This window comes from Atractosteus spatula, chromosome 17, assembly GCF_055471065.1.
Source record: "Atractosteus spatula isolate fAtrSpa1 chromosome 17, fAtrSpa1.hap1, whole genome shotgun sequence".
NCBI lineage: Eukaryota > Metazoa > Chordata > Actinopteri > Semionotiformes > Lepisosteidae > Atractosteus > Atractosteus spatula.
The window spans coordinates 18,737,044-18,764,178 of record NC_142722.1 but is presented as its reverse complement, the minus strand read 5'-3'; the positions used below and the strand labels follow the sequence as shown (position 1 = coordinate 18,764,178).

The window sequence follows — 27,135 nt, the reverse complement described above, 5'->3', positions numbered from 1 at the left end:
CAGTCATGCCTGACATATTGAACACTACGTTGATCTGTGATAAAAGTCAGAGAGCATTTTGATTTAATTCTTTAGCTGAGTGCGTTTCTTAACTAGAAACGGAACAATGTCTCTCCAGAGGCACGGCTCGGTGATAAATGCAAGTTGACATCACCATGATAGTGATAAACGCGTTACACTAAATTTCTCCATTTAATTTCAACGACGTGCCTGCTGCTCTTGAAATATAATCACAGTTAGACATAAGGAACGATTATATCCTGTTTTTGTGAGAAATGGAAGTTATATTTGGGGCGAAGTTTATGATAGCTGGCTTTAAAACAGAGAGCAACACCCGGTGATCTTTTTTTTTGTTGGCAGGTGGACTAAAATTCGTTTAGTGGAATTTGGCTCCCTCTACTGGACGGATTGGACGTCCAGATTTGGTTTATCGTCCAAAATCAAATGTCCAGATGTTATAATAATACTAGCTTACACTTACATAGCGCTTTTCTGGACACTCCGCTCAAAGCGCTTTACAGGTGAATGGGGATCCCCTCCACCCCCAGCAATGTGCAGCCCCACCTGGATGAGTTATAGTTGTACATTTTTATTTCAAGGTATATAGGTACAGTATGTGTGCGGGTATTTGAAGTTGTAGACTACAACCAAATTCGATCTTGAAATCTATGCAAATGCGACTGATTTATTATGGTAGGATATGCCTCGGAATTATCCATGTTCAAATAATTCTTGTTCTTTCCTAATCCATTAAAGTCCTTTATCATTAATTAGGCTGAATCTTGTATCCAAAAAGCGACATTCATCAATATACATTTGTAGAGCTAGGTATATAGTTTACTCTAGGGTACAACAGGAGTATTTTGGGATTTGGCCCGACAGACTTTCTACAGGTCTAGCGAGTCATTATCTGCTGTTCATCAGAAATTAGTCCAAATTGTGACAGATAAACGATCGATGTAATTTTTATAAATCCGTCTGTGTGACGATAAACAGTGGAGTCAAAAATGGACAACATTACCAACCACGAGTGGTAACATTGGAGTTATTTTAGTTCGACGAAACAACAACAAATTACTAGAAGCAGATTTAGCATAATTCAAACAGAAAAATGCATTATTTTATTCGTTTATTTTTGGGAAAAGCGGAAAGCGAACTGGAAAATAATCACACAATGACATGTAACTTCAAACATTCTTGATGTTGTCATTCAACATGCCTTTTGTTAAAAAGGTTATCATCTTATATTATTTAAAATATGTGCATTAATGATTTAAAGTAATTTTAAACTGGACTATTCCGTCCAGCAGTGGTTCACAAGGCACACTCTCTGCATGAGGAACTGCGGTGCGCGATCGTGTTTCCACTCGGCTCGGAGTGTAGAGGAGCACAGATAGTTTCCACCCGACACACTTTCTGGGTGGGACCTGCGTCGTTACGGAATTGACAGCTGTGTTATCTTTAAGGTAAGAAAAATATACTCTATTAAAAATGCCAGCGGTGCTATATTTCAGCACGTTGGCTGAGTTAGTAAAGGTGATGCAGTGCGTTAGCCTTAGAGAGTTTGTTTTCCTTTTTGTAGACCGAGCGATTTTCTTGGATTTGCATTGATGAAGCAATTGTACTCGAGCCCTGTTTTCAATTCACACGGAGTTATTCAGAAAAACTCTCATTGATTCGGAATTGGTGAGCGGACAGAGACGAATATCTGACTGATTCTAAAAACAGGTGATGCGGAAAACGTCCCTGATTGGTGTGTGATCCGCTTTGACCACCAGTAATAAACAGGATTTTGTGCTGATCTCTGCGATCTGCCGTTCATGTTTGTGATACAGCCTAACACGAACGTCCGTAGAGCAAGTTAGAAAACATTATTAGACATTATTCGTTAGGGCTTTTGCAATAGCAAAGCACTGCGAATATGGGGTTAGAGAGGCATGATAAGCAAAGATTCAAGACACAAGTCTTGTCTATAAGATATGATTTTTAATTAAACGAAACAAAAATACCTATGCGTTTTTGTATGGAAAGCTAACAAAGTACGGCATTTTCAGTGGCCTTTAGTGATACGTTTTGATTTCTCTAGGCAGGGGTGTAAATATGGTCAGATTTTAGCTAATACTTTGTGCAGGTGTCGATGTTTCTGCTCATACTCGTTAGTCTCAATTGACAACGTGCTGTGCAGAAACCAGCAGCGACGGGGTCTCTCTGCCCTGCCAGGGGATGGCGCTCTCTCAGCAGGCAGCCGCTCTGGCGCCCAGCCTGGAGCCGCCCGCCCTGGTGGCCACAGTGAGTGGGAACGTCCAGAAGTTCGCCATGAAGAAAAAGAAGGTCCTCAGTGCGGAGGAGACGGACCTGTTCGAGCTCGCGCAGGCGGCCGGGATCACTGTGGACCAGGAGGTCTTCAAGTAAGGCCCAGCAGAGCACACGCACTGGGTTCTGTACTGCTTGCTTCCCATCTGTCTGCTTGCTTCCCCTGCTGGCCTTTCCAACAGTTCATTTGTCATGTGCACAAGTGCACTGAAATGCTTATTTGCATGTGCGCTCCAATACAGAGTGCATCAGTGTGAGCCGGCGGTAGGGTGGAGTTCAGTGATCTGATAGCTTGTGGGACGAAACTGTCTCTGCCTCTAGAATTCATCCAGCTGTCTTTCAACCACTTCTTCCAGTTTAGGGTCATGAGGGAGCCAGAGTCTGTCCCAGCAGCACACACACAGACACACACACACATTCACACCAGTGCCAATTTCCCCAGAAGGCAATGAACCTGCCAGTATGTTTTTGGACTATGGGAGGAAACTGGAGGAAACCCAAACACAGGGAGAACATACAAACCACACAGACAGCACCCTGGGTCTGGATTGCTGTCCGATCCAGCGACACTAATCACTGCACCACCGAGCTGCCCTACTGAAACTCACTCGCATACAAAACTGAATTAGAAACGCAGTGGGGAGGGTATAATGGATTTCTACATAAAATGGATTTGCAAAGATACAGATTTTTGATCCTTTCTTAATGTGGGTTCTGAGAGCCATATAAAGGCCTCCACGCTGTTGGAAAGCATGTGGTTTATTCCAGAGGTTATGTGTTGAGTCACTACATTAGCTAACCGGAACTAGAGTTTCCCAAGGGGTGTTGTACACATTTGCAAACAATTCCAGGGTTCAAGTCTATCTGAAATACCCTCACCTTGTCACAAACGATGTCAGCGCTTAGCTGGAGCTACAGCTGAGCTGATGGCTGATCTGTGTGTTTCATAACCTTATAGTGTGAACAGAAGTGAACAGCATGCCCAAGAATGTGTATATATTCACTCAATTTCTTTTGTGCTGATTCATAATGCAGTGACTTTTGTGGAAGAACAATTGTTGATCCCCAGATTTTGGGGATACAGAAAGGAACAATTTAAACAATTTTTTAAAACGGCAGAAACCTGGAGTATGGCGTTAAACAATCTGCGACAGTGTTAATGTCTCTGTAAACGTTCATGTGGTCTGTCCTCAGGATCATTGTGGACCTGCTGAAGATGAATGTTGCTCCTCTGGCCGTCTTCCAGATGCTGAAGGCCATGTGTGCTGGACAGAGGATCGCTGACACCTCGGCTGGGGAGAGCTCGTCTGGGCCCCAGCACGTCGCGGCCCCTGAGCCCAGAGGTTAGACAGTGGGGGCCAGACAGGTCATGGTCAGGCTTAGGGGCTCCATGCCTTCCTCTGTGAAAGTTTACATTAGTACCTGTTATTGGAGTGTTGCACTTTTATTATGGTGTTCATCTGGTTGCACACAAACTTACCTTTCCTGTAGCCTTGCCATGCTGTTGGTGTGTTTTATTATACTATGTTAAGAACGTGCCATAATGTACTGTAGCAGATGTTCATAAGTGTGTGTAGCGTTCAGTTAGGGTCTAGGGTAATGGACCAAAGTGACATGATAAAAACGTAGAAAAACATTCACAATACCCATGTGAATTAGTGCTGAACACCATAGTAAGTAAGCAATTATCATGCAGCTTTGCTATGGTGATCACTTGCTTTTCATCGCTACAAGCCTGGCTTCTAATCCTATGGAAAAATATCAGAAGACAAATCTTTAAATATATAACGTTATCCCACAGCATCTTGATCCCACCAAGAAAATATCAGTTTCTTCAGCCTGGGCTTAAGCTGGAAGGGCTCGAATTGTACAACATTATTTTGGGTGATATTTAAGATTCAGGCTTTAGGATCTTAGTGGGATTGGGGGGTCTCTGTAATAATGCAGGCCACCTCCTGCCTTTGACATGCTAGGTGGGTATGTGACTTGAACGGCAGTGCAGGCTGGTGATTCTGCCATTGCATTTGCCTTTAGCACTGTGTTCATTTACAGGTGCTGCTGCCTGAGCCGTATCTGCTGTGTTTCTGTGCAAGCAGACCGATGGAGCTCAGACTGCTTGTCCTATACTCGCACATAGCTGCAGCACCCATTGCCTTTGCTAGACAGTCAGAGACTTGCTTTGCTGTACCATCTCTTACAAAGAGCTTTCCTTTCACCTGTGCTGCTCATTATGACACAGATCATTTTCCCAGCGCTTCTCTTGATTAGTACGTACAAGGGCAGAATCACCTTCGTTGTTTGGAAGGACTCCCATCGCTGCTGCAGCATCATAAACTCTGCTCAAAGGGCACAGACGGCTTCTGCTGCCTCTGCTGAGGAAAGTCTTGACTTCAGCTCCGCAGCTTGCAGAGTGATGTTTCTGTCCCGCATTTTGGAAGGGGGCCAAAGAACAAGCACTGTCACTCATACTGCCCCTGGCTGCTTCTGTCTCCCACACCATGCTCGTGCGCTAAAACAAGACGCTATCAAAAGGACCATTCCAGGCTTTGGCTAGAAAGTGACTTTCCCCACTGATGGGGAGCTGAGGTGTGACAGGGATTATGGGGAGGCAGTCTTCTGAGAGTGAGAGACTGTTACAAAGCAGAGCTTATTTTAGTTTTGCTCATTTAGAGTTCTGTTTGTTTTGAATTAACAGCAGGGGAATGATTTACAGGCATAGTGCCTAGCAAGTGTTTTCTCACTGTGGTGGCCACAGTCAAGCAAATGTGCCTTGATCGCTGGACCCAGTTCCTGAAATAGGAACTGTGGTCATTTTTTACTTGAAGAGAGAGACAAAAGTTGTGTTGCCCATGCCAACATAACCCATGAACTCTGCTTGAAACCATTAGTATAGTCTTGTTTTTTAAAATATCTTTACAACCTTTGTTGCTAATGATCAGTGAAGTCATGTTTGTACGGAGATGCATTATTGGGCTCTCTGTGAGGGGGTATTGGGGAAATCCTTGAAAATGTAAACCAGCCACTGTGCAATGACTAAACTGTGGCTTTGTAGGGAATACGTCTTTCAGGTTCAGGTGAGCTCACACCTGAAGAAGGCTCCACGGCCGAAACGTTGTGTTTTCTTTCTTCTCTTTTCAGCATGGAATAAACCTATTACTTGTTCCTATATGTCTTTAAAGTCAAGCTTAAAAGCTGTTTAAAGCTGTTTTGTAAAGCTTAATGATTTTAGATTACCCTTCCAATACAGCAGGGTGTGCTGTGAGATTTGGAGAAGTAAAATCTGAAATTGTCACCCAGATGCAGCCCAAAACATATACATCTATCTGGCTGACTAGCAGTGTCTGCAGAGCCCTCAGCATGGATCACAGGGAAATGTGTTAAGTAGTTTTGCACCTGATAGCGCCTAGACTGGAATGGTCTTTGGTTAGAGCACACCTGTGCTTCTGGTGTATTTCCCTGCTGTTGTAGATAGATGGGTAGCTATCTCTGATCCTCAATAGTGAGTGTTAATGTGTTTTCTGCCATTCTTTTTTTATTTGTTCTGGTGTGTGTGTCTGTGTGTGTGTCTTTTCCTTTTCCTGAAGTGGACGACTCTTTTGTGTCTGGAAAGAGCAGTAAAATCCCTGCACCTCTCTCCCTGTCCTCTGGCCTGCGGCCTGCGAGAGTTAACACTAAGATTGTGGTCTACAGTCCTGCCGACACTTGCTCACCCATCTCTCAAGGTCCCCCCGGTTCCTTCCAGTATACTTGCTGCCTGTTCTCTCCCTTTGCAGGTTGCGTTTATTAGTTTATCTGCTGGGGTTGGTCCGGTCTGCTATCGCACTATGAGCCAGGACACGGGGCATCCCAGGCATGGCTGCTACTCGACTGCCAAGAGGAAATTCCTGTTTGACAGCACTGGGTCAGCCCATGAATACAGCAGATCAGTGCATTTTGTAACAGCCTTCAGTGACTGTTACCAATCGATTTCACTGATGAAAACAGGGGGCATGAAGAGTAGGCCAGAAGGGTTCTGCTGGCTGAGCTTTGCAAATGCTCTTTGGATTTCTTTTCAAATTTTCCATTTCGAGTTGGATGGCCTTGAATAGGAGCAGATTGGAGCTGTGGTTGCCACTCAGAGATGGTCCCTACAGACAGAACAGGAGCCTCTGAACATTTGCTTTCCCAATACATTTGATTACATACAGTACCATAGTGAAGCTCCCAAAGATATTCTAAGGATGCCCAGTACTACAATGTTTAAGTACTGAGCCCTGCAAGATATGCTTCCTACGTTAATGTATTTGAAAGTATGTGCACGAGCAGTGGAAATAGAGCTTGTGAGCTGTACTACATAAAAGTGGGATAAAACACAAACAAATATTGATGTCTTTCCTAAAAGCAAATCCGTAACTCTCTAGTTTTTTGGACAGATGTATGCTAAAACTTTGTGACTAATTATTAACATTCTGTTTTGTGCTGTTTACTACTTTTAAATCCCTTCTTCTACTTTAGTAAGTAATTGCTCTGGTCTGGAGTTCTCCTGCGTCTGAGCTGAGTGGTGATCCCAGTGTCTGGGCCAATAGCACATTGCGCTGCTTATACCTCCGCAGTGTAGGGAATTCTTGACAGCCGTCTGCCCTGGGAAACTGGCTCCTGGTGTGATCAGGCTGGGAGGGATGGGACGCTGGGGAACTCACAGTTCAGAATGTGAACCCTGGTAGGGCACAGGTGTGCAAATAGTGCTGAAAGCATGTTGGCCACCGCAAGAATGGCAGTCTTGCTTACAGCACTTTAGTTGAACCAGTGTGTGTTAAATTCACTCTAAAGGAAACATGCTGAAACCATTTCAAGTAGTGAGTAGTTACTGCAGTGTATCGGAAAGACTTGATCATCACACAGCCTCTACTCAGGTATTTCATTGCTCCTTTAATTCAAATTTAGAATTTCAAAGAATATTCCAACCCTCAGATGATCTGAATGCATCAGTGATAAACTAATAAACTCCTGTCTTTTCCTTCTGAACTGTGTGTAGTGGCTGTTTTGAGGTGTGAGTAGTATAGTCTCATTGTGCCTGTGTCTGTGGTCAGCCCTGTTGTGTACTAGGTTCTGTAAATGGTGATCTCTAGTGATGTGCCCTTATTAACACTTACTAACCATGCTGTACTGCTTGCTTTTAGTGTGCTATCTGTCTGACAAATTATATCCAGCTTACCTCAGGTGTGTACACAGCAAGAATTGTATGAGACCAAAATGTTCTATGGGACACACAGGACACGGTCTGTCAGGTTGGGAGCAATTAGACAACCTGAAAAAAGAGGAGCATCTATTTTTGCTTTATAACATTAGATAAAGTTTAAAAGATTGTGTTGGTCTGTAATCTTCATCGGGACCAGATCTTTAAATACCTACAACATCTGGAAAAACGTTTTGAAACCCTCACATCTGAGAATGGATACCTCTTAATCTGACACAGTTCTTTCAGAAGAAGCTATCTTGTATGGAGCAACCTCATATTACAGGAGCAAGAATAAGACTGAATTAATATACTTGTGACACACTACCAAGCGTTAAACCAAGTAGGCACCACCAACAGCAGCAGCCGGTAGCTTGGTCTCATGCAGATAGGGGTGAATTCAGCAGGTTTTGGAAGTGTTCTTATGGCAGAGATCTGTAGTTTTGTGTGCTTTATATGACAGAAGTAAATTGAAATAGTGTTATTGGAAGAAGTGTGAGAACAACACCAAGATACAGGGTGTGACCGTCGTGAGATTGGACACAGGTCCTCCAGTCCCTGCTCCCTGATCACGTGGAGGTGATGTTCTTCCAGGACTGTCTCTGCAGACAATGGCCACAGACAGTCTTGACCTCGGAGGACTTCATCAATGATGTGACGCAGCGCCAGCCGGCGTCGACAGGGGTGGGCTCCGGTGACCCCGAAAGCAAATGAAACAGCTTTTCACCCTTTGAATCTGAATTTGGACCAGCGTCTGATGACAATTAGGTCAACATTGGGTGCGAAGAGTGTTGTGTCAGCTCTGCTCCTAAGAGCAGTGATGCTGCTAAGTTTATATGCTTTAATGACTGGTCACCCTGTATTACCGTTCTATGTTGTAACAAATTTTCCTTTCTGTTTCCATCTTTCTGCTGTCTGTGCACCCTTGTCTGCACAAGCAGGTTTATGTAAAAACAAAGGCAATGAGTGCTGGGCACTAGGCACTATGCTGCTGCTTCCTGAGTTCCAGGCCCAAGTGATGTTAATTTGCAAAGGGTAGCAAACATTTGCACTATATTCACATGCACCTTTTACTCAACATGTGCTGAGGTGATGGTTGTAAAAAAGATGTGATACTTTTGGACAGCTATAACACAATAATGAATACCCTTTTCAGTGGTGAAAGACTGCTAGTAATGCAGGTGTCCACATGTAATCTGTATGCACCGCTGACAAAATCCTTGACAGCAGATTATCCCTTTCCTATCAAAATCCCAGTTACAGATTCATTAACAGGAAATGAAAATCTGTTGAACGAGCAGTAATCATAGTTTTAGGCTTCCATGGTTCTAATCTGATCCAAGAAAGTTGACAGAGTAGGTGGAGCCCTACTTCCTGGAAACAGCAGGATCAAAGTCTTACTGGCACAGGATCCCAAACTGCTGTGCTGATGAGAACCTCCCACCTTCTGCAGTTAGGTAGGGTCTTATGGTAGTATTTTAAAAGCTAGGTAAGTAGTATATTGCATGTATTTTTGAAAGGTAACAAAACACCTTTTTCTCCTGACATACCTATCAGACCGTTTAAAAACAAGTATAGGTTTCAATGTCAACACAGCAGTACGTGACACTGCCTTTTTAAAATGAGCACCCTTTCAGCAACGTGGAATTGTTTCTTTTTCCTGTCTGTGCGTGCTCTCTTGGTTGCTTGGTATTCTGTCTCCTCTGCGAAGGCTGCTCATTTTAATTTGGCCAGTTTTCCAGCTGGGACTCCAGTGTGGCTTTTTGTTGTTTGGCTTGGCCCTGCATGAAGAGTCGGCTTCCTTGCTGGTGCTGCGCTTGGCTCTGGCTCTTCAGAAAAAAAGAAACAGCCAGATGACAGAAACCCCTTAAGCCACTGGTGAGTCCTAAATCCCAATCCGACATTCCGAAGTTGTTTTCGGAGGGAGGAACAAAAGAAGGGATTTGGAATGGGAGTGTTGAGACGTACGTGCTGGCTTCAGGGGGTGTCGGTGTAGTGATGGTCAGAGGCTCGAATCTCACCCGTGCTCTCTTGTTTCATGTCACGTGTCCCAGTGCGAGCGAAGGCCGGCTCCGGGGGAGCAGGACAGGCCCACGGGGAGAGGGGCGGCCGGGATGGGTCCAGCCAGCGCGTGCCCCGCCAGCCCAGCGCCTCCCGGGGGCAGAAATCGGGGAAGAGCTCTGGCAGCAGCAGCTCCTCATCGCAGCTGACCTCCAGCTGAACACGCCGACCGTCCGCAGCGCGCCCCTCTGCTCGCTGGAGTCCGCGCCGCTGGACCAGCTCCTCCGTCTTTCCTCCTTCAGCTGGGCTCTTCCGAACATGAGGTCCCACTCACTGCAACCGGCCGCTTCGCACAAACCACCCTGGGTTGTTAGACTTGCTTCCATCGGAGATCATGAACAAGAGAACTGTTGATCTTTCTTATCGAGAGCTAAAGGAGGAGAGACCCAACCCAACCGCGCACCAGGCCTGAGCCACTGGTCGTGGGGCGCGGTTTAAAGCTGGTCATTTTTCACAGTGTTGATATCTTATTTCTTCCCTAAATGAAGTGTTGAAGTCGAATCTGACTTGCTGATTAAGACAGTCTTCCTCTCTGCATTAGCCATTGGTATTGAGGTTGTGAAAGAGAACTCTAACGTGCAGCTGCAGCTGCAGAGTGTAATAACATGATGCCCAAGGAGCAGACAGCACCTCACTGGTGATCCGCAGTAAATTCAAGAGCACTGGTGCTGTCACCAAGCTGGGAGGCTACATGACAGAAACCTCTTAAAGAAAGATGAGAATAGATGTTCTTCCCTCTACAGTTAGAGTGAGACTTCACCTGTGCTTCTTAATATAAAATTAGGACCAAAAATGTAAACTGCTATGTGCAGGAATCTTAGAATCTTATGTAATTGAACATGGGGAAGGACATAGTGTAATGTTTGAACTGGGCACTCCAGAATTATTTTTATTCCATGACAGGGTGTGAACACATTTCAGCCAAGAAAAGGGGACAGCTTGTTTGCAATTTGGTTTTGCACAGCGTGGATGTTTTTTATATTTGTGTTGTATTCTTTATTTTTGGAATTCTTATTTAGCTTCTTCCAGGAGGAGTGTTTGCTGTATCTTCAGGAACTGTTTTTGAGAGATCCGAGTCTCCTGTATAGAAGAATAAACTGTGGTTTGTGTTTTGTCTGGGTGTATTCCTTCATTGTGCAGCTCCTCTGTAGCCAGTGCAAGCTTTTTAACACAGGAGAAATATGTTCACAATCTCTAGTGTTGGCCAGCCCTTGAGCAGCACAACTCTGGACCTATTGTAGTTTCTCACAAGACTTAAGACTTAACGTGAGAATTCACACTGTCCGTCTGTCAGCTGCCTCTGTGTCCCCTGGTGGAAGGGCAATAGACAGGAAATCCTTCATCTCTGCCACTTCACTCTCAAATAATGTAAAAAAAAAAATATCTCTAGAGGCACTGAATTCTGGGTTGATGATATTTGTTTTTATCGTGTTGGATTTGAGTTGGGTTTGAGTTTTCCTCGCAGGTCTTAACTGCTTGTCTTAAGTCTTCTTAACCAGCAGATGGCAGTATCGGTAAAGAGCGGAAGCAGAAGCACTGTGAGGTTAAAGGTCAAACGCCACGTGATCCATGATGCCTTGTGGGCAAGATGGCAGCGTTGTGATAGCTGCATGCTTGTTTGTTTGTGTGTGGCGAATTTGTCGTTTCACTGGGTTGTTACACTGTAAACACCAGTAAACATGTCCAGGCTTATCATCAAAAACCTCCCGAATGGGGTGAGTGTTGGGTGATCAAAACAGATGTTATAGGTAACAGGTCGAAGTGTAAAAGACAGGTCCTATCACTTAGGAATCTAGGAGGGAGGACTGAACTGATGTGGAGAAATTCAATTTATGTACAAAGAGCGTGAGTTCCTGTAATATACTGGATGTTGGCATGTTTTGTCGCTGCCTACTGTAGGTAAACTTATTCTGAATGGATTCAGCTGCTGTGACGGCCCCGTGCATGTTTTTGAGACATCGACAGCTTTCCTTGATTCCATGCTTTTGCCGTTTTAATTGGAAGCTCAAGTACGTTTCTGCATTGAACAAATTATCCGTTGTCCAAAGTATTTTGGGAAAATATGTAAACCAAAATTGATAACTACGGCTACAGCTTGTAGACTTACAAATGGCAAATACTGGAGACGGCTGTTTTTTTATTCGGCAACAGCTCGTGTTGTGGTTATATAATAATATATTAATATAATATACTTACGATAAGCTTCACTATGCTGAATTTTACCATGTTGTTTTCAAAGCACCTGGTTTTGAAAAAGAAACCACAGATACAAATGTGCCTACAAAGACTTTTAATTTTCTCCAGTGATTTTGCTATTTTTTTATCTGGTCTTATTTCGGTCACATGAGTGTTCTTTACTGTTATCAACCCATCTTAACCAAGACTCTTAATTATCTTTACTAACATCATCCACCTCTGTGGAGGTAAACTGTCATATTCTTGTGTCCTTTGTACATTTAGAAATTCGATTCTAGTTATGTTTTAGATTATGAAAATGCAAGTTCTTCTGAGAGAGTGTTTGAAAAATGCCTGCTGCCTCAGGAATTCAGGGGGTTAATCAATTGGAAATACTGAATAAGAGGACTTTAGACCATAATTGCCAACATATCCTACAAGTCACTTTTGAATATCTTCCTTGAAGATGTATCTTTTCACATTCACAAGACCTTCTGAATTTGATGAAGTACATAAGATGATGGAATATTTTCTTTCAGAAACTTGGAACTGCAGTTCAGTTTCTATTTCTTTTATCATGTACCTGTCTAGGGTGGAATCATCACTTACTTTATAGCTCAGCACTTTGGCAACAATGCCAGTGCCTGTGAGGAGAGAGACATCCCTCCATCCTGCAGTGCTGTTTGGCATTTGAGACACTGCAGGCTTTAAACAGTTGTGGTTCTCTAAATCCCAGCCAGCCCCAGGCAACTCTACCAGAACATATCCCTACTGCCACTGTAGGAATCACAGTCCCAGTCAGCTGGGAATAAGACTGTAGAATCTCAAATTGTCAGGGAGCAGTAAAATGTGACGTTTCTTTTGAGAAGTATGGAATTGAAGTCAGTTGAGTATTGTTCCTTGTAATCCTAATGGCCTTGATGAAGATCGGGTGGTTGTGCACGTCAGAGCGCAGGATTGCAGTCTGGGGGTCTCAGCTGTGTCTGTTCCGGACAGATGAAGGAAGAGCACTTCCGCAGCATGTTTGCTGCCTTTGGAACTCTGACAGACTGCGGCCTGAAGTTCACCAAGGAGGGGAAGTTCCGGAAGTTCGGCTTTGTGGGGTTCAAATCGGAAGAGGATGCAGAAAAGGCATTGAAACACTTCCACAGGAGCTTCGTGGACACCTCGAGAATCACGGTGAGAGTGTGTCACATACATGCACAAGTCCACAAACACTCACATGTACATACAGTTGCAAGAAAAAAAGTTTGTGAACCCTTTGGAATTACCTGGATTTCTGCATTAATTACTCAATAAAAATGTTGTCCAGTCTTCAACTAAGTCACAATAATAGACGAACACAATCTGCTTAAACTAATAACTCACAAACAATTGTACTTCTTGTCAATATTGAACACCGTTCAAACATTCACAGTCCAGGCTGGAAAAAGAACCCCTGTATTTAGTAACTGGTAGAACCTCCTTTAGCAGCAATAACCTCCACCAAACTTTTCCTGTAGCTGCTGATGAGACTTGCACAACGGTTAGGAGGAATTTTAGGCCATTCCTCCTTACAACACTGTTTCAGTTCATCGATATTTCTGGGATTCCTTGCGTGAACAGCTCTCATCAGGTCACGCCACATCGTCTCAATTGGGTTGAGGTCTGGACTCTGACTTGTGTTCTGGAATGGCCAAATTTTCTTCTGTTTTAGCTATTCTGTTGTTGATTTACTCCTGTGTTTCAGGTCATTGTTTTGTTGCGTCACCCAACTTCTATTAAGCTTCAGGTGACAGACCGCTACCCTGACATTCTCCTGTAAAATTTCTTGATACAATTTTGAATTCATTGTTCCCTCTGTGATAGCAAGCTGTCCAGGCCCTGAGGCAGAAAAGCAGCCCCAAATCACCATGCTCCCTCCACCATGCTTCACGGCTGGGATGAGGTTTTGGTGTTGGTGTGCATGCTTTTTTTCCTCCAAACATAGCGTTGCGCGTTTCTGCCAAAGAGTTCAACTTTTGTCACTTCCGTCCACAGAACATTGTCCCAGAGGCGTTGTGGAACATCCAGGTGGCCTTTTGCAAACTTGAGATGTGCAGCAATGTTTTTTTTGGAGAGCAGTGGTTTCCTCTGTGGTGTCCTTCCATCAACACCATTCTGGTTCAGTGTTTTTCTGATGGTGGACACATGAACAGAGACTTTGGCAAGTTCAAGAGATTTCTGCAGGTCCTTTGCTGTTACCCTCGGGTTCTTTTTCACCTCCTTCAGCATTGCACGCTGCGCTCTTGCCGTGATCTCTGCAGGACGCCCACTCCAAGGGAGAGTAGCTATAGAACTGAATTTCCTCCATTTGTAGACAATTTGTCTTACTGTGGATTGATGAACACCCAGGCCTTCAGAAATGCTTTTGTAGCCTTTTCCAGCTTCATGCATCTCTACAATTCTTCTAAGGTCCTCTGATATTTCTTTTGATCAGGGCATGGTTCACATGAACAGCTCCTTCTTGAGAAGAGCAGACTCTGTCAGTAACCAACCTTTGTGTGCTTTTTTTATAGGGCAGAGCACCTCCAACCCACCCCTCCAATCTCATCTCACTGATTGGAACACCTGACTCCAATTAGCATTTGGAAAAGTCATTAGCCTAGAGGTTCACATACTTTTTCCAGCCTGGGCTGTGTATGTTTAAACGATGTGTTCAGTACTGACAAGAAGAAGTAAAATTGTTTGTGTGTTATTAGTATAAGCAGATTGTGTTTGTCTGTTGTTGTAACTTAGTTGAAGATCAGACCACATTTTTATGAATAATTAATGCAGAAATCCAGGTAATTCCAAAGGGTTCACAAACGTTTTCTTGCAAATGCCATGCACGCCTGTACGTGTCTCTGAATGTACAACTGCTGGTCACAACTGGTGAGATAAATCGCACAATCGCTTCTGTTTAACAAGATCAGACACACACTGCTGAATTACACTGTAACATACTCACTTGTTACTGGAGCCAGAAGTGCTCCAATGCAAAGAAAATACTGCAAATAAAAAATGACAGTGGAAAATGCCATTGCAAAATCACCATTTCTATCATACTTGTCAGTCAGAAATTTCCTCTCACATTTGTTCATTGAAGCACACACCATGTTCAGAAATTAAACGAGCCTTGTTTAATGGCCCAACCCTGAAATAAATGAGAAGATATGTCCTCTGAGAACTAAGGAGTTTGCGTCATCCTCTGAGTAAGGTGATCCTAGTTCAGTTTTAACGTACAGATGAAAGGCAAGTGGGTTGCAGGCGGGTGGAGTCCAGGAGGAAGGAAGCTGTCTGCGATGACGGTTCGGTTTGCGCCCCGCAGGTGGAACAGTGCAAGTCTTTCGGAGACCCGACCAAGGCCAGAGCCTGGAGCAGACACTCCCGTGGCAGTGCAGCCGGGAAGAGCGAGCAGCTCGGGGAGAAGAAGGCAGCTGCGGATCAGGAGCTGCAGAAGGTAGAGCCCTGCGGCCTGCGGCCTTCAGCTTGGGTCAATAACCAATAACAGTCGTCAATCAAAGTCACAATAGCAGAGATCCTGCCACGCACAAATCACCGTGCAGAATGATCGGAGAGAGATGAACAGTGTCCATGCTGTGTACCGTATAAAAACTGAGGTGGGGCGGTATTGCTGGGAGTAGGCGTGTGTGTCTGTCGCCAGCCTTGAGCTGTGAAGCTTGAATGAAGTTGTTGTGAGGTTTGCTCTTTTTCAGTCTTGGCCGAACAGCAAGGCCATGAGTTTACTTTGTGATGATCTTCGTTCAGGTGAAGCAGGTGAAGCACGTGAAGCAGGTGCAGAAGGGGATGCCTCCGACCCTTGGAAAGGTTAGTCTGAGCTGTCTGTCACGGAGTAGCCTGTAGTCAATACTGTTCCAATATTCTTAAAAACCAGAGCTTTTGTGTCACCTAATATGTGTCTTTTTTAATATTTGAAAGTTTATTAAATTTGTGAGGAATATGGGCTTATTTTTCTTTTGATTTTATTGATAAACCAAATTCCTGCAGCCATATGTTTTCATCTGTTTCAATTTTGTTGAGGTATTCCCTAAAACAACTGCGGTGTTGTACCAGGATCTTCAGTATTGCTAGAAAGAAGTGAAGGAAAGTTCTGCTTTTAATAAAGAATTATTGATATAATAGGGAATTATTTATATAATTCTTCCATTTGTTGATTATTTGAGAGAGAGGATCAGAAATTCAACATTTAAAGATTTAATCTTCCGTCTCTTATAGTGAGCTCATCCTGACCATGTCTTTGATTTTTTAGTATTTGTAACAATCCAAGTCAGTTTCCCTTCGTCAGAGAGTAATGATATGTCACTATTTTCCTCTTGATGGGGTGGGTTGCTGGACATTAGTTCAGTGATCTTCATTTCATTTTACTGATTATCGACTCATGTTAAATCACAGGTGGTCATTTAAAGTAAGGGTTTTAAGCCACAAATCTAATCACTTTCTAGTTTTGTTAAAGCTTTTTTTACCATCTGTTTCCTGTATTTGTCGGTCTGGGCTAATTGTATTTTGTGCAAACTCGCCCCTAACAGCTCGAGGGAGATGAAGGTTTCCAGGAGTTTCTGGCCGTCCATCAGAACCGAGCTCAGGCCCCCACCTGGGCCAATGACACAGCGGCCGACCCCACGGCTGCAAAACAGCACCGCAAGGACAGGAAGAAGAAGGCGGCCTCCGATGACTATCTCAACTTTGACTCGGAGTCCGAGTCTGAGGAGCCAGAGCAGGATGAGGAGGAAGAAGAAGAAGACGAAGACCAGGGCGAGAAAACGGAGCACCCAAGTATGTTGCCTCACACAGAACTTTATTCAGATAGTCGTTGTCATCTTGCGTCTTCACAAAACGTATGGAATTCTGTCATGTTTTCGTAACCTATATATGGGGCATTTAAAGCTTTAAGTCTGACTTTAAAGAGAAATGATTTGGCTGGCTACGACACTACTGAAGGTGTTTAGTTGTCAGTGTGCTTTTGTGCACCATTAATGGGCTTTTCTATGCAGCGTTTTACATTCTGGAGGCACCCCAGAATCCTGGGAACAGCCTAGTGTGGCTTTCGCCGGACTCCAGATGTTCCGTCTCTTATGCACTTGAGCTTTTGGGAGGAGAAAGAAGTTGTAACCGGTGCCAAGATGGTGAATATGACCACGGACGTTCCTGATTGTAGCCGATAGCTGCAGTGGTCAGAGTGTAAACTTGGCTTGGGAACCATACTTAATGGGGACTCATCTAATTATGTACGGGTTCTGTAAAAAACAAATTGTCATTGTTTTCATCTTAGACTGGACACCCCGAGAGTCCTTTTGCGCTCCATATCATTAGGAAACTAAAACCAAGTGTCCGGTGCCAGTTTTAAAGGCTGTGTTTTCCCCGACAGGCCCTGGGAAGGAGGCACTGAAGACGGGCCTGTCCGACATGGACTATCTCCGCTCTAAGGTAGTGAGGCAGCAGGGGGAGAGTGAGGAGGAGGAGGAGGACGATGACGAAGAGCTTGTGACGGAGAAGGAACCTGTGCCAGCTCAGGCTTTGGACAGCGCGTACGAGAGCGGAGACAAAGACACGGCGCACAAGAGCAAAGCGAAACTCGCCAAAGCACCCAAAACACAGGAGGTCAGTCTCCCCCTCGTGTGGTTTCAATTTTATACGTACATTTCTAACCTCTGGGTAGATGTACTGTTGGTGTTCTTGGATATTCTCTGGCTGCTTTATGTCTTACATGGCCTAGTTAAACCACAGCAGTGTTTAATGGAAAACTGGCCAGCCAATCGCAAGATCTCCATGTGCCTAATTCAGCATGTCCAGAGTAAGATGGCTGTGAACTGCAGGGAGTAAATGAATTATTCCAGTAAACGCTACTCCACTCATTGGCGTTTTCCCCCAGCAGACTGAGCCTACTACAGAGTTCACTGTGAAGCTGCGAGGAGCTCCATTCAACGTCACAGAGGTGAGAGAGCTGGGGATATTAGAGTTTCCAGTGTTTCTTAATGACTGCATAGTTCTGTTTTTTTCCTCACTGCTGCCTGGAGACTGTAGCACAGGCTAGACCTGCTCTCTCTAGATCAGTCGCTCGTCCAGATTGAGTTATTTTGCAAAATCAAACTGTAAAGAATTAGTTGGCACTGTCACATTTCTGTCATTTGTTTTGAGTTTGCTCAACTCTCCTTTCAGATGGGTCATGTTGAAATTGTATTTCTATTTCAAAAAGTGAAGTGAAGTTAGTAATAGGTGATATGACACAATACAAGAAAATAGATCAGCCTAGATAGGGCTGTGGCTGAGATGGAGCAGGTGATCAGCTTGTAGGGTGTGAATATGAAGATGTGGACTGGGGCGGAATCTTCTATCCTCTGTTTTCTCCCATCAGCAACAAGTGCGCGAGTTCCTGGTGCCTCTGAAACCTGTGGCCATTCGCATTGTCAGGAACACACATGGCAACAAGACAGGTGGGCTCCTCTGCTCGCTGCAGGCTCACAGACCGCACTGGCAGTGCTCACAATCCACTCTTTCATGCCTTTTCAGACATGTAGCTCTATAATATGCTTTTGAAAAAAAGATTCTAAAAAACTCTTGGGGTGTATTTTCCTGGACATGTAGTGCCAAAGAAAATTAGGATGCAGGACTTCGAAGACTAAAAAGGTCAACATACACTGTAAACCTAAATATTATAGCCTACATGCCTCCATGTTAGTACTCTTTTTGACTAACATAACTAACGGATTTATAATCCGTTCATTCTGTAGCTGTATGTGTTCTACACTAGAAATTTTGAATTTTTGTTTAATGGATAGATGTACATGTTACTGCCAGTGTTGGTGGCCGCATTTTTTTAAAGACAAATAGACATGATTTAAGTGATGTTATATAAACTGTAAGGCCATTAATTAGGTACTGCTGCATTAATCTTTTGTCATTGATTAGCGTAGTTACAAAATCACAAAAAAGTATGTCAGGAAATTTTTGTATTAATGTCTATGAACTATTTAATTATGCTAAGAAATTGGTTGTTTTTATCCATGGAATGGTTTAAAAATAAATTTAGAAAACGTATAGCTAAATCTTCCATATAATATTAATTTTTAAGCAATACATCAACAGAAAAGCCATAGTGAAGCAAAAAGCAAGCATCTGTAACAGTCAGTGTTTCTCCCGGCTTGTCCTGCACTTTCTGTAGGTTGGCAGGTTCTTATACGTAAGAACAGAAGAAAGGTTATGAACAACAGGGGGGGAATTTGTGCCATCTAGCCCAATTTGTAGTTGATAATTAGTTGACATGTCTCTTGACGTGTATCTCTACAGCCAGATGGCTGGGTAACTCCCACATTCCTTTGTGTAAAGAAGTTCCTCACGCTGTTTAAATGCACTTCGTTCGCCCTTGTGCACGCTAGTTCTTGTTTCAGTGCTCGATCTGAAGAAATCTGCGGATGGATTTTGTCGACTTTGTATAAAGAACCGGAGATACTCCAATAACAAGCAGTTCATAAAGCACTGCTACCTTCCTTGTCTGCGAGAGGAAATGGGATTTCTCGTGACTTTTTGTAGACAGTAAGACAGTAGCTACCGGGATGAGTCCTGTTAAAGCTCTGTGAAGTGAGTGAGAAAGGCCTTTTCCTCTTGGTGTCTCTCGAAGGCTACGTGTTTGTGGATTTCCAGTCGGAGGAGGAAGTGGAGAAGGCTCTGCGCAGGAATAAGGACTATATGGGTAGGTGCCTCGCGCCGGGGGCCACACTCGCAGAGACACGAGCAGCCTGAGAGGCAGGTGGGGGAGGAGGGGGGGCGTTTGGCTCGTTCTTTTGTCTCTGTTCCCCCTCGAGCGACCGTGTTGCACGGAGCTCCTTTCACAGAGGGGTCGGAGAGGAGAGAGGGGCGTCTTGTTCGAGGTGTTGAAAGTAATTTTCCCAGCGCAGAGGCAAAGCGGCTTTGTGGCTGAAAGGTGAGGAATTATAATTGGTTTCTCTCTGCCCTTGGCTGGTAGAGGCAGGCAGCAGGAGAGGGCTGTTGTGCAGAATGTCATCTTGAGATGCAGAGAGCATCTTGCTTTGCTGTTTTGCCATTCTGAATGGGGCTGTCAGATGACCTCTCTGCCCCCTGCTCCTTTACGTACGGTCTTTTTACTCTGTAATTGAGGGATCGTACCATTGTATGGAGGCAATTCCATACGTCCATTTTAATTAACCGGAACATGCCCTTTTTTACAAGGTCAGAGGGCAAACTAAAACACCATTCAATATTTGCGTTAATCATGCAGTCCTGTTTTCACATTCAGGAATAACCTTCGTGTGAAGAATGTATGAACTGCTTCACTCCGCTGTGAACAGTTCAAGAGCAGGCAGTTCTTTTAATACCTTATACAGTACTGGATTTTGAATTGGTGCCATGGGATGCACTGTGGTTGTCCTTGACTCGTTTTCACTGTGTCATGATAACCCACCGCAGAAGTGTCAGATTTAAAATGCCAGAGAAATGGCGACAACATTTTTTTAGTTCCAACTACATTTTTCCTTATAAACCTTCAATTGTGAGCCCATTGTTTCAAACGCTTTGTGACCGTTGTCACAAACCCCATAAGAGCATGAAATATATAAACATGGCTCATGTGTGGCCTCTGAAATGCTCTTTCCGGCCTTCTGCTGCTTTTGAATTCGCAGGTCCAAAAGCCGAGCTAAGGCAGAAGACTGTGACGTGCTCCCCTGACCACACTGCTCACTGTTGTTCTTGGGTGTCTATTATGATTGTTTGCATGAGTTTATCTTATGGCGCTATCATTGTGTGAATGGTGTAGGGATATTGTGATTAGGGTAGGAGCTCTTAGACACATTGAAGGTGTAGATAAATGTTATTGTAGGAAACAGGTGACAGAAATGTGGTTAGAAAATGATTTTCTCCATTTCCTATATCCACAATCCTGATCCAAATCATTGTTGTGTAATTTAATGTAAGCATTGTATTCTACGTGTATAATTGTAAGATGACAGTTTCCTCATTTGCGGTTATGATTTGTGAAATAATTGTTAACACTTAACAGCCATCACTCCCTTTAACCTTATCCATGTTAGTTCGAGCAGTGTTCAAAGGGGGTTTCTAAGTATTCCCGATTCCTATATGTCCATATAGGATTTATTTTACTTCCTGATCTTCCACATCATCGAATGAAAATAGCTTTCTTTTCTCAGGCATGAGCTTTATTCTTGAATCAAGGATAGTGTTGGTGCCTCATGATATTTAAGAACCTGGACTTGGAGTAGAATATGGTATACGGCCAGTGTTAGGGTGGTCTGATTTAGAGTAAACAAGGTGAGTATTTGTGTGCCGACTTCTCCTTTAGCTGTGCTTCATCACAGTGGTACAGAAAGCGTCCTGGTTATCTAGATGTGTGTCTGGGCTGGGTTCGCACTCACCGTGACGTGGCAGGACGGAGACCACGCAGGGGACATCTGTCATCCTTCTGCCCTGGCGTTTCAGGCGGGCGCTACATCGAGGTGTTCCGTGTCGACCGCGCCCTACAGGGGCGCGCCGAAGGACGGGGCAGGGAGGAGCGCTCCTGGCGCCGCGAGCTGAAGGAGGATGAGGAGGAGGAGGAAGTCTCGGAGTCGGGCAGGCTGTTTGTCAGGAATCTGTCCTACACCTGCTCGGAACAGGATCTGTCTGAGCTGTTCAGCAAGTATGGTAGGTCACAGAGTACAGCCCCTCATTGCATCTGCTTCACTGGGGTATTTCTACTCTTCTAGCACAGAGAAGACAAGCCACTCTTCTGTCACTCCAGCAGGCTTCCTCTGTCATGGACTATTCTTATTTTCTCTGTGTCTTTGTGCCTGAGTGGCTTAAGGTGGAATTTGCCTGTAACTGATGTAAGAAAATGCATGTAGCCGTTCTTGTCATGTTGTTAGTATAATGTCGTATTGCACAGCAAAGCGAACAGAGATCTGTGCGGTTTTGAAAGGAGCGGGTTTAAAAGCGATATTTCATGAGACACTACACGTCAGTGCTGAGTCCCAGTGGAGCAAACGGACGCCTGGGTTGGTACTGTTGCACTGCAGCCAGTGGAGAAGGCTGATGCCCTTTGGTGTTGTGGGGAAGGTTTTGAGAATGTCCTCTACTCTTGGAGGTTGCAAATTGTCTTACAATCACGTTCACATTTCTTCTCATTGCGTCTCCAGGGCCGCTGGCTGAGACTCACTTCCCCATCGACAGCCTGACCAAGAAGCCCAAGGGCTTCGCCTTCGTCACGTACATGATCCCAGAGCATGCTGTCAAAGCCCTGGCCGAGCTCGATGGCCACGTCTTCCAGGTTAGCAGCCTCTGTCCTGGAATTTGTCCTTTTGGAATTCACTTTTCTCCTTGTCCGTCTCAGTACAGCAAACCTCAGCCCGACTTTCAGAATTTTCATGGACCCAACCAGTATAGGCATAGCATGTCTTACGATAACCTGTGTTACTCTGTGCCAGGAAAGCCGTTCTCCAGGAGCTGAGACTTCAGATGTAACTTATTTTCTCTCTTTTGTGTTCTGTAGGGCCGCATGCTACACATCCTTCCGTCCACAATGAAGAAACAGAAGACTGACCAGGGCAGTGATGCAACAGGATCCTCCTACAAGAAGCAGAAAGATGCCAAGGACAAAGCAAGCAGTAGCAGGTCTGAGCCCCAGCAGGAAACAGCTGATCACTGAGTACACATGCTAGCTGTGCTTCTTAAACCCATATGATTTCTGCGCTGTCCTTCATGTGCAGCGTACTGTAGCCCCTTTGTTACTATAACTTACTGTTTACCAAATGTGTGTCTGGGAAAACTGGGAAGATGCAAAAGAGTTCCTTAAATGCAGAATTTTAATTTGTAAATTAGAGGGTACATCATATTATTTTTCTTAGCATTTAATCATCAGTTCATGCATGCATAGAGGCCATTATCTCAGTGGTACCCTATTTTGTAGCTCTTTTCCCCCATGAGGTCCTGCAGGCTACATACCTTGGAAAGCTCCAATGTCTGTTTTGTCTGGGTCTCTGCAGCTCCCACAACTGGAACACCTTGTTTCTGGGAACCAGCGCCGTAGCTGATGCCATCGCTGAGAAGTACAATACCACAAAAAGCCAAGTTCTTGACGATGTGAGATTCGTGCACCTGGGTCAAGTTTCTCATGCCTTGGCTAATAAGAACCGATGAGCGTGTCATGTAAAATGTTCTTAATATGTCAGTGTTTGTGTATTTGTTAGTATGTGTATGTAATTATCAACAAAGAGACTAAATGAATGAAAATCAACTAGTCGTTTTCTCATATTAAATATAAGAGACATTTATAGAGCAGAAAAAATATGTAAACAAAGTGACTGATTTAACAAAGGATTGAATGTCATTGTCAACACCAAGCTCCTGTCTCTTATGATTGCTTGTAAGGCCAGACTGGAGTAATGTTAAACATGTTTCATTTTTCCTTTATAGTTTTACCACATAGTTTTTAGGTATGCTGTGCTTTTAGTGCAATGTTTACAAAATTCTGCAGCTGACAAAAGCAGTTGAGTCTCATTGTTTGTTTGAGCTTCTGAATCCTGGTGTTCTGCCTTCAAGGTTAAGGACACTTTTTGGCAACGTGTTTCCGAACTGCAAATGTGAGAAAACGAATGCCTCTCCCTTGCTCTTCCTGTCCTCCTCAGGAGTCTCGGGGCAGTGTGGCAGTGCGGATGGCCTTGGGGGAGACTCAGATTGTCCAGGAGACTCGGCAGTTCCTGCTGGATAATGGAGTCAGTCTGGACTCCTTCAGCCAGGTGCGTATGAAGCTCACAGATATACCTGTAGACTGTTGGGAAAGGAGAAAATGTTTATTATTGAGTAGGTTTTTGACTTGTGCAGATCCTAGAGAGAGCACTGTTGCTTTCAGGACAGCTGAAGAAAGCTTGTAATTGCGCTGTAAGGCCTAGGAGTGTAATGGGGGTCATCTTTAATTTCTATGACATCATATTTACAATACTGGATCTAAAAATAACAGGCTTTATTTTTTAGGTTAGCCTATAATAGGTTAGAATGTTACTTCTACTGAAGTCTATGTACCATATATATTTAAATGACAGATGCATGTCTCTATTATAGTGAGACATCACTCTTATCCCCAATATTTTGACCTTAATCTTAAGTCCTTAAATAAAACTTGGCAATCTCGCACAAATACATAACTACATTCTTGAGTTGTTCTGTCATCAGTATGACTGAACCAAATAAGTCCTGCGACAGCTCTCAGGATCTTAAGACAATGCTTTTCCCCAAATTACAGGCTGAGCTACTGATATTTTCACATGCTTATGGATTTTAGTGTTTCTTGTTGTAGTTCACACATCTTGACAGTATGATAAAGCATTAAAAATCACATGGATAGAATTTCTCATGCTGATTTAGTGAGTGTGTTTCATGGGTGGCACAGTGGTGCAGTGCTCTGCATTGCTGCCTTGCTGTGCTGGGCCTCCCGAGTGCAGTTCTGGACCTGTGTGGAGTCTCCATGCTCTCCCTGTGATTGCGTGGGTTTCCTCCAGCCACTCCTACCTTCCAAAGACATAGTGGTGGGTTAACTGGCCCTGGTGTGAGTATGTGTGTGTCTGCCCTGTGATGGACTGGCGTCCTGTCCAGGGTGTACCCTGCCTTGCGCCTGTTGCTTGCCATGATGTTCTCCCACTCTCCTGTGACCCTGAGCTGGATCAAGCAGTTAGAAAGTGGATGGATGGAGTGTTTCTTAGGCCATCGCTGCACGACCTTGAGGTGTTTGAAAGTAACCATTTGTTACCATGGACTGACCGCTGCTGCCCCCTGCAGGCTGCAGGGCCGCGTAACGCCACGGTGCTGCTGGTGAAGAACCTGCCCGCGGGGGTGCAGGTGGCGGAGCTGGAGGCTGTCTTCTCCCCCTTCGGCTCTCTGGGCCGGGTCCTGCTGCCCCCCTCGGGCCTCACCGCCATCGTGGAGTTCCTGGAGCCCACCGAGGCCAAGCGGGCCTTCAGCAGGCTGGCGTACACAAAGGTGAGGGCGCCTGCCCCCTGGGGAGCACACGCTGGCACACAAGGGTGCAGTGCAGTCCGACCCCAGTGTGTGAAACACTCGACCTTTCTCCTCAGTCTCTCTGACTTCTCTCCACAAGGTGGTGGTAGATCAGAAGAAGTTTTTACAGCAGCCCTTCTGTGGGAAGTGTGAGGAAACAAATGGTCTACAGAATAACTGTGATCATTTCATTCTGCCTTACCCTCCTGTTAATCCCTTCAGCCGCTGCTTTACTTGTACTTTGGTTTAAATTAAACAGTAGCAAAACTGTTATTTAAATGTGTAAGACATTTAAATAAGAGCTGCAAACTGTGAAAGAATTACGTTCACCTGCTGTCAGCTCTTTAATAGGAGTGTAATGGGTGTTCATAGCTTTCATGATCCTGTTGGGAATTTTCAGATTCCTTATCTTTCCTCCTTCTCCCAGGTGCCCTGCTGTCTATGGGCTATGGCTTTGTGGGGTTGTATTTGTGAGTCACAGATACAGAATATTTTGCCTGTGTTTGGCATGGAGGGTCAGAAGGCAGCTGTAAATGTTACAAAAAGACATACGTGACCAATAAGTGAGCGGTGTGATTCAGTTCAGCAGTGTAACAGTGGACAGAGGGGCTACACACAGTCCCCAGTGTAAAGTCTTATAGACTTGGATGTAAATTTTTACACTGCAAGACATTACATTACAACGTTACAAGCTCTATGACAACTCGTTCTGCTGTCTGAGAAGTGAAAAAATCAAGACCCTGAGACTGCACTGCTTAACAAGTTTTCACTGGAGCGTGTCGGTTCCTGCTGTCATAACCCTGGCTGTCCCCCCGCAGTTCCAGCATGTGCCCCTCTATCTGGAGTGGGCTCCCATGGGTGTCTTCACACAGCCTGCGCCAGCAAAGAAAGAGCAGCCACCGACAGACAGTGAGCAAGGTAACTCCCTCCGTCTGCTGTTACAGAGCTGTGCCGTGTACAGATTAACACCCTTTCCCACAGTGCTGCTGTGCACCCAGTGCTACACCTGTCGCACGGCTGTGCGCACGCCTGTGTGCACGCGGGTCGGGTCCTGGTCCGTGTAGTTCCTGGGTGCTGTATTCATTAACGTGTGGGGTGATCTCTCTGAGAGAATCGCATCCCGCAAATGAACGTTCATCACAAGCAGAATTAGTAAGAGTTCATGGATAAAAGTATGTATTGCATGTTACTTATTTACATTGGGAGAATGTTTCCTGAAATTTAAATGTTGAGTAAATGTGTTACTGATTCAAATTACACCCACCCTAATCAGATTCAGGGTTGCAGCATGACGAGACACATTCAGTTGTATATGTTGCATTTGCAATTCCAGCTTCTCATTAAATGAATCACTTCAGCATGAAGGCGACCTTTAGGGGAGATTCTGTTGTTGCCCTCCTGTTTTAACCCCCACCCCCCTCTTTTTCTCCAGTACCAGAGTCGGAGTCGAAAACAGCTGCTGAGGCCCAGAGTAGTGAGGAAGAGGAGGAGTCCATTCCCGGCTGCACGCTCTTCGTCAAGAACCTCAGCTTTAGCACCACAGAGGAGACGCTGAAAACTGTATGTTGGCAGCATTAAAACCACTAGTTTGCCATCTAGCAGGGAAAGTCGGGCATCATTAGTTTATAGAAAGAAACAGTATCTCAGAGCTGTTTCTAAGGTACTGTGAGATCCAGCCACTTTGAGGTCTGTTGTGGAAGTACGGGGTATTCAGCCCCCCCCCCCCAAATATTTGCTCTTTGCATCAGCTTTCACCCGTTTTCCCCTGCAGTTCCTCTGCATGGCTGACTGAGCGCTGCAGTTTAAACTCACATCTGCTCTAGGAGCCTGGGTTCAGCTCTGAGATGGGCTCCTCTTGTATGGAGTCTGCTTGTGCCCCTGTCTGCATTACTGCACTTCTCCTGGGTGGTCTGTTTTCCTCCCTCCTCCCTTGAACATGCTGGCTATGTTGATTGGCGTCTCTAAATTGTCCCTGTGTGTGTGTGCACACCCTGCGATGGACTGCCATCCTGTCTGTGGTGCAGTCCCACCTTGTGCTCTGTGCATCGGCTGTAGGTTCTGAGTTGCCATGACGCTAACCAGGAAAACGAGACTTTCTGACAATGGAAATAAATTCAAATGAACCAGGTGATTAAAAAAACGCTTTTCATTAGGAAGCAGAGCATAATAAAGGTTACTGAAGAGAAGATGGCCATTCGGCTGTCTTGCTGATTTAGTAGTTAGGGATTGGGGATCCTTTCTAACTGCCTTAAAGGAAACCGTATCGGCAGTGTAGCTGGCTAGTTCCTGAATCCTCTGCCTACATGCATAAAAAACCTCAAGCTGAACTGTGGCTTTTAATTTTCTCTGTTAGT

At 44.6% G+C, this 27,135-nt stretch overlaps 2 protein-coding genes across 6 annotated transcripts in view; both read left to right on the top strand.

Annotated features, from left to right (window-relative positions):
- Positions 1-1,386: 1,386 nt before the first annotated feature.
- On the top strand, positions 1,387-10,701 carry mzt2b (mitotic spindle organizing protein 2B). 4 transcript variants are annotated; one of them, XM_088936064.1, is made up of 5 exons: positions 1,387-1,466; positions 2,221-2,408; positions 3,508-3,656; positions 5,898-6,035; positions 9,583-10,701. In XM_088936064.1, exons 2-5 carry the CDS (start codon positions 2,224-2,226, stop codon positions 9,747-9,749), a joined length of 639 nt encoding a protein of 212 aa, XP_088792190.1. In that variant the 5' UTR covers positions 1,387-1,466; positions 2,221-2,223; the 3' UTR covers positions 9,750-10,701. The 4 variants fall into 4 exon arrangements, with proteins under 4 accessions (XP_088792190.1, XP_088792188.1, XP_088792191.1 ...); XM_088936062.1 differs by having other exon boundaries at positions 5,898-6,086; XM_088936063.1 differs by having other exon boundaries at positions 1,427-1,466; positions 2,186-2,408; positions 5,898-6,086.
- Positions 10,702-11,149: 448 nt separating this feature from the next.
- Positions 11,150-27,135, top strand: part of rbm19 (RNA binding motif protein 19) — a 51,517-nt gene continuing 35,531 nt past the window's right edge. Inside the window, exons 1-17 of one of the 2 annotated variants that reach the window (XM_088935803.1) lie at positions 11,150-11,304; positions 12,761-12,943; positions 15,093-15,224; positions 15,533-15,592; positions 16,312-16,558; positions 17,151-17,383; positions 17,658-17,717; positions 18,138-18,216; positions 19,401-19,472; positions 21,233-21,436; positions 21,928-22,058; positions 22,281-22,402; positions 22,774-22,870; positions 23,416-23,526; positions 24,563-24,763; positions 25,600-25,699; positions 26,214-26,341. In XM_088935803.1, the coding sequence (XP_088791929.1) occupies positions 11,269-11,304; positions 12,761-12,943; positions 15,093-15,224; positions 15,533-15,592; positions 16,312-16,558; positions 17,151-17,383; positions 17,658-17,717; positions 18,138-18,216; positions 19,401-19,472; positions 21,233-21,436; positions 21,928-22,058; positions 22,281-22,402; positions 22,774-22,870; positions 23,416-23,526; positions 24,563-24,763; positions 25,600-25,699; positions 26,214-26,341 (2,196 nt within the window). In that variant the 5' untranslated portion in view covers positions 11,150-11,268. Of the gene's footprint in view, positions 11,305-12,760; positions 12,944-15,092; positions 15,225-15,532; positions 15,593-16,311; positions 16,559-17,150; positions 17,384-17,654; positions 17,718-18,137; positions 18,217-19,400; positions 19,473-21,232; positions 21,437-21,927; positions 22,059-22,280; positions 22,403-22,773; positions 22,871-23,415; positions 23,527-24,562; positions 24,764-25,599; positions 25,700-26,213; positions 26,342-27,135 lie in introns of both variants that reach the window. The other variant, XM_088935802.1, reaches the window with a different exon arrangement.

Bases quoted from the DNA above. Each gene is read 5' to 3' on its own strand.
- mzt2b (XM_088936062.1), top strand. From the start codon at position 2,224: ATGGCGCTCTCTCAGCAGGCAGCCGCTCTGGCGCCCAGCCTGGAGCCG. The intron at 2,409-3,507 runs GTAAGGCCCAGC...GTCTGTCCTCAG, and splicing joins GTGGACCAGGAGGTCTTCAA to GATCATTGTGGACCTGCTGA. The intron at 3,657-5,897 runs GTTAGACAGTGG...CTTTTCCTGAAG, and splicing joins CGCGGCCCCTGAGCCCAGAG to TGGACGACTCTTTTGTGTCT.